The sequence below is a fragment of the Hipposideros armiger genome, unplaced genomic scaffold, assembly GCF_001890085.2.
Source record: "Hipposideros armiger isolate ML-2016 unplaced genomic scaffold, ASM189008v1 scaffold_729, whole genome shotgun sequence".
Taxonomy (NCBI): Eukaryota; Metazoa; Chordata; class Mammalia; order Chiroptera; family Hipposideridae; genus Hipposideros; species Hipposideros armiger.
This window is the reverse complement of record NW_017732079.1, coordinates 926,816-933,784: the sequence shown is the minus strand read 5'-3', so window position 1 is coordinate 933,784 and position 6,969 is coordinate 926,816. Positions and strand designations below refer to the sequence as shown.

Below are 6,969 nucleotides of genomic sequence, written 5' to 3'. Positions count from 1 at the left end.
GAGGTGGGCACGGCTCAGGGCACTTTGGAAGTGGACATGGCTCTGGGCACTTAGGTAGGCACACAGGAGGTGGCTGGCAGGGCTGCTTGCACTGCTGCTGTTGATAAGACATCTTTCTCAAGTCTTAGAATCTGAAAGAAATTACATGACAGTGTTCACAGGAAGGGACTCCTAAGAGAGAGAACCCAAAGCTTAGGTAATGCCATGAGACATTACCCCCCCAATCTCCAGGAATGTGCTTTCATCTCTGGACTCCCTCTAGACTTTCTGGCTTGTCCCAAACTCTTTAGCAATTGCTTCATCAGCACTGAGAAAACCCTCTCTTTTCTCTCACCATTTTTCCAAAGAACATGTCTCTGTTTGGAAGAACCAAATCATATGTTTTGTAGGAAAATAACATCTTCAAGAGAGGGCATCGCAAGTTCTGAAATCCTGGACAACCTCACAAGCAATTCCTATTGTCATTCTCTCTTGTGAGGTCCCAATAAGCTGACTTCGGTACAGAGCAACAACACAAGAGCCTCACAACTTCTAAGTCATAAGCTGTGGAAGTCACAGCAGAAAGGAAAGACAACAGAAAACAAAATAATACCTACGACTTTCCTTTCCTCCCTATCAAAATGTTCCTATTAATTTCTTTTCCCTTACGGGATGTCAAAGTATCTACCAAAAAACAAAACAAAACAAAAAACCAAAAAAAACGAACAAGTGAAAATAGTATATCGTGTGCCCCAATTCTAAGGTTCTGTCAATGAGGTAGTATCAAACCCATGATCATGACTTTGGACGCACCAAACTTGCCGTCTCCAATTACATTCAACATTTGAGAGCGCCGAGAAACAACTGAACTCAAGAAATCAGACTCGGTCTTTAAGCTTCCTTTGCTCGGCCCACTCCAAACTCTTTGGAGGGTACTTTCTCTTCTAATAATGGTCCTTGAGCTATTTTTTACTGCTCGGGCCACTTCTGCTTCTTTGAAATGTATTTTTTTTCTAATAAACTCCTTTTGTGCAACTTTAAAAAATATATATATAGAAATCAGACTCACCAGATTCTCCAATGTAGATCGAGACTGAGTATCCAGGACAATGGTAGTCGGAGAGCAGAGGGCCTCTTTATAGGGCTTGCTGCTCCACCCAGGAAGTGAAGCTCCTAAAACTGACCTGGTCCAGTAAATTCCCAACCAAAATGCAAATCCATCCACAACTGGCTTGACAGGAACTCTGAAAACGCAGGATCCTGCTCCGGGGACTCCTCACTGGGTTACGTGCTCATGACTCATGGAGGCCCTGCCTTAGCTCTCAGCCAGTGATGTGTGGCCCTGATAGAACTTGGGGGGCTTTCCCACTGGTGGTCGAAGGCTCTCTTTCTCCATTGCAGAAGATGAGCCTTTCCTATCTCCCACCTTCCCTGGGTCATAAAACTGCCTGCCCTGTTCCCTTTCAACTGGTTGCCATTTTGTCATGTAAGCTGGACAGAAAAGAGACTGACTACCTGGTGACATCTTTCTCCTTACCCAAGTCCTCCTTATAATGCATTTCCTGAGGATCTTATGGATTGCTGATCTCAGTTCTCTTTTATTCTTCTCAAAACGAGATCACTAGCCTTCCTGTAATGATACTTAGGAACACGCAGTAAAAAAGGTGACCTCCAGAGTCCTATGTTTGCTGTGTGGGTCCTTCAAATAGAGGGCATAAGGTTGATTCCTGTGGTCTTTATAAACTTCGGCCTCATGGAATCCACTAGGACCTCACCTCAGCTATTGTAATTCCAATGTTCTAGCAGCTCAGTCCCTAGACCTACAACACAGAGCTTTTTGCTCGTAACTCCCCAGAGTGACATGACCTGCTCCTCCATAACATCTCCCAACTGACCTCTACTTATTCTCTTTTGAAGAGAACTCAGAGAGTTATGAAAATTTCTGGCTTTCTATCCCTTTGAAATCACTGGAAAACCCAACCTAATAAGCAATAGCATTCAAATAACCCATTTTAGGGCCGGCCGAGTGGTGCGATGGTTAAGAACTGGCTTGGGACGCCAGAGGGCCCCGGTTCGGATCCCACATATGAGGGCCAGTGACACTGCCCTCTACAGCTAAGATGCTGAACAACAGCTCAACCTGGAGCTGGGCTGCCGTGAGTTGCCGGGGACGGCGTGGGCTGCAGTCCATGTGGCAGTGGGTTGCCATGAGCTACTGTGTGTAGCCAGCAGCCAGTGTGAGCGGCCAGCAGCCGCAGTGAGCGGCCGTCCAGAAGCCAGTGACTGATCTGCCTCGCCTGGGAAGAGCACAATGATGGTGCCAACTTGGGCCAGTGAAGCGACGTCCTCCACAACTAGACTGAAGAACAAAAGGACAGCAACTTGTCTGTTCCCCTTCCTCCAATTCCCCAGCGCTGTTCCCATCCCCCCAATTCCCCAATAAAAAAAAATCTTTTAAAAAAAATAAATAAATAACCCATTTTATATGGATTTTATATTTATTAATTATGTAACACACTTTGTTTGACATAGTCTCTACTGGAAAATTCAAAACAAAGTTCAAATCACTTTATTAATAATTCAGTCATTGAAGTTAATTGCCATTCATTTATAACTTCTTAAACATTAGTAATAATTTCACTATAATTTTTACTCAATTTTAGAATTGTTTTATAATAATCATAAGGGAGTAGGTATCAAATAAACCTATTTCCATCTCTACTTTCTTCATAGTTTTTCAGTGTATTTGAAGAAGGTGTGAAAGTTATTTTATGTGTCAAATTGAAAGGCCATGGAGTGCCCAGATATTTTGGTCAAACATTGTTCTTGGTGTTTCTATGAAGACACTTTCAGGTGAGATTAACAGTTAGATGAATCAGATGAGTAAAGCAGATTACCCTCTACATTGTGGGTGGGCCACACCCCATCAGGTAAAGGCCTGAATAGAACAAAAGGCTGAACCTCCCCTGGGTACCAGACAACTCTCCAGCCTGAAGGCCCTCAAACTAGGATGTTCTCTCTGCAGATTTTGTTATTAGCCAGCGTTCGTATTCACACGAGCTGAGTGTTATAACCTTCCTCTCCCTCTCCCTCCCTCTCCCCCTCTCCTATAACCTATATCTTCTTAGTCGTTTCTCTGGAAAGCCCTGATTAATAAAGAAAGAGAGACCTAAAAGCATCAGAGGAGGTCTTGTCCAAGTTTTCTTTGACAAGCCATGTGACCACGGGCAGGTCATCTCTCCTTTCTGGGTTTGAGCCTTTCTGTAGTAACTGGGAAGAAGTGGGTGGTGACGGCATGCACTATCTCTTGATCTTGTTCAAGCCGGAAATTCTCTCTTCCTCCTCTTTCTTGCTTCCCTTCAAACCACCTATTTGACCTCTGTTCCCTGCCTCTGGGAAGCATCTTCTCCATCCCATTGTTAGAGGTGCTTCTGTCCCAGGATTGATTTCAGAGTGGGATCCAGTGTCCTCAGCACTTTTCCTCCTCGCTTCCCTCAAAGATGTACACTCAAGCCCTTTTATATTTAAAAAATGTGCTCTGACTCACCATTTTAAGGAAATGGAGACACATGAACAAAAATCACAAGCGTTCTCAAAATCTGTTTTCTGAACCACCCCGTGTGGCCCCTCTGATGTTCCCTACAACAGAACACAAGATGAAGGGCTGCCTTCTTCACAGGTTAACGGGGGAACAGACAGACACACCAGCCATTAGAGTACATGTCCTGGTGCCCACCAAGACGTGGCAGTTGACTCTCCTGAGAAACGTGCCCCCTGCTCTTACCCTTCTGTCAGCTCCACCTGGAGCTTTCCTGGATCCTGGCCCTCCTGTCAGCATCTAGGCCTGCAGGCGCTATCAGGACCGATCTTGACGTACCTGCTAATGTCTTTTTAGGGGCACACACTCTCAGTTGTGATTCCTCCTGTGCCACAAATGAGAGGTGGCCCCATGAGCAGACCTTAAAGTAACATATGGAAAGCCTTTTGAAAATGTTTCACCTGCCTACAAGGGCAAAGTTCTAGAACAGGGGTCGGCAAACTGCGGCTCGTGAGCCACATGCGGCTCTTTGGGTACGTACCTGTGGCTCTGGAGTAAAATTGAAAATGAAAATAAAACTATCATAGTTTCATTTATAAAATTTTTAAAGGGTATTACTCACATAGTGATTTCATTTGTTTTATGGCTCTCAAATAATTTTTAAATTGTTCTGAGGGACAGGATTGGCTCTTCCATCTCAAAAGTTTGCCGACCCCTGTTCTAGAACATTCACCAGTTTCTAACAGTGTCTCTGAAAGCAAGAATACTGCTTATGATACAGGAGGTGGCCTCGGTGGGGAATGGAATAACTCAACTGTTAGCTGTATGTCCATGTTAATTCTCTACTATAAAAACATATAATTTAAATATCTCATCCGCCATTTCGTGGACACAATTGCCTGTGGCCGATGAAATTAGAAAGTCAAAAACTTGGTATAAAGTGATTGTAAATATAAAAATAGTAAGAACATTATGTGAAACGCGTGATGTGTAATTATGACAAATATAGTGGGCATTATGGGGACAGCTTCAGTTTGGGAAACAGTGTCCGAATATGGTCTCCAATTCTGGAAAGAGTTTTGACTTCTGCCCTTTCAGAGACAGCTCTCAAAATTTCTTTATTCAGTCCTTTATCTGAACTATCCTCTTTTCTTTATCACCCTGAGTCACTGAATCATTTCTTTGTGGGTCATGGCTAGTGAAGGGACCACATCTGGCTTCAGTATAAGCTTACAACACTGGCCTTATGTTACTGTAGCATGTGGACACACATTTATTCATGGGACCAGGGTGTCCCATCTCATCTGCGCCAGCACGCCCCGAGATGGCTGGTAGGTGCTTGCTTTCCTTCACCAGGAAATAAATTCTTCCTTATTTCTTAAATAAATACCAGTTTTTAAATTGCTTGAAACCAAAAATAAAAGTACCATTTAAGACCCACGTTAGGTCTGATGCCGGTCTGAGGACAAGAATGAAGATCAGAACACCAAAAGTCTGAAAACTAGGTGAAAATAGGAACTTAGGCTAATCATATGTATTTCTTCTTTCTCCCACTCTCTTTACAAACAGGTTTTAGGTCTTTGACAGTAATTTTTTAATGTGTGTCCCTGTTTATTCTCTGTCTTCTCCTTAAGTTCTCTGGGTGCCTCAACCTGTCACAAATCCCTCACTAACTCCCCAATGTATACCTCTTCTCTGTCCAGGCTGGTACCTACCAGTCACTCAAAACATCATGGCAGTGCATTTTGTGATTAGTGCTTTCACATCTTTTTAAAATCTATGAGCAGTCAGTAGGGTGGACCAACTGTTGCACATTAAAATTTTTAAGAGCTTCCTTGTCTTGGCCAATAATCAGAAAGCCTTGCAGAAATGTGGTGTCATCATTGTAAAAAGGAGGATGAAGAAAATGAGGAGGAACTTGAAACTCCAGAAACAGTCACTGAGTATGTACTGGAAGATCAGGATTATGGAATTAATCCAGCATCACATCCCCTCAGAAAATAGGTTAGGTTCCCAGAACTGTCATTGACCCTGCCAGTAACGAAGGGCTTTGGGCCACGTGTGACCATTGGCCATGACCATCCAGGAACAGAGCCGTCACTTCAGCACCTTAAGGCCAGGTGTCTACAAACAGTGTCATCACCGAATGGTTCATCTAGACTAAGTCAGAGGCCAAGGAGAAGGGGCTTTACTCAAAAGGTCACTCACTCACTACTCAACATAGCCTCATGTCACATAGAAACACAGATCCTTAGAGACATCTCTGATTTGTGCCATTTAAAATTTGAGAATTTCCTGCTTAAATGAGAATGCAGTGTCAGATAATCCAGTTTTGGTCACACCTTAAGACTCTCCCTCTGGGGACACCCCTCTCAAAAGGTGTGCTAATCATGATAGTGAAGACACTCAATTCGTGGTAGCCCTTGTGTCCCTAAAATGTCAGGCAGGGGTCGCTTTATAGGTGCAGTGGTGAACTTGAACACTCAGGTCCTCAAGTTCAGCTGTATGAAGGTCCAACAAAGATGAAGAATGGCATCTACCCCAGTAACTTCAAGTTTGAACACTTGAGACCTGAGACACAGAACACAGAATACTTCACACACGCGCGTGCACACACACACACACACACACACACACACCCCCCACATGTCTTACCTATCTGTCTGTCTATCTATCTGTCTATATCTATCTATCTACCTACCTACCTACCTACCTACTTATCTATCACCTATCCATATATCTAAAGAGCTTGCCTTTATCCTCTTTAAAATTCAATAACCCCATCCTACTATCTCCATTTCCTAACCTGCTAAAGGTTTTACTGTGAACCATGTCTATACAAAAATGACAGGAAAGAACCATTTTTCTTTTAATTTTGTCTAATTCTTTATTCAACATTTTATGTCACCTTTCACTATTATATGTTATACACCATTGAACAAAATAGTCCTTGCAAATCAAGATTCTATAATAAAATAGGGAGGAGATAAGGATAAGGAAATAGGAATTATTATTATACTGCATATTCCTGATATTCTTAAAAGATATGGAAACTGCAAGTCACGTTGAATTTTTGCCTCTGCTTTTATTTCGGAATGTAAGACTCACTCTCCCTCATCCTTCCAGACTCTTGCTGAAATGGATATATTATAGTACATTCATATGGTAGAATGCTTTTTTTCTTTAAACGAATTTTATTAAAATATAGCTGACATACAATATTATGCATATATTAGTTTTAGGTGTACACCCTAGTTATTCAACATTTATACACCTAAAGAAGTGATCACCATGATAAGTCCAGCAACCATCTGAGACCATATAACATTATTACCATATTATTGACTATATTCCCTACGTGGCACATTACATCCCCATGACTTATTTATTTTTATAACTGGAAATTTGAACCTCTTACTCCCTTTTACCTTTTTTCCCCCTTCTTAAAAAAA

At 42.4% G+C, this 6,969-nt stretch overlaps 1 protein-coding gene across 1 annotated transcript in view; it reads right to left on the bottom strand.

Annotated features, from left to right (window-relative positions):
* The window catches only part of LOC109373480 (small proline-rich protein 2E), a 7,681-nt gene extending 7,569 nt beyond the window's left edge, over positions 1-112 (bottom strand). The window contains exon 1 of the mRNA XM_019627295.1: positions 65-112. Coding sequence (XP_019482840.1) covers positions 65-112 — 48 coding nt within the window. The remainder of the gene's footprint in view (positions 1-64) is intronic.
* Between the last annotated feature and the right edge of the window lie 6,857 nt (positions 113-6,969).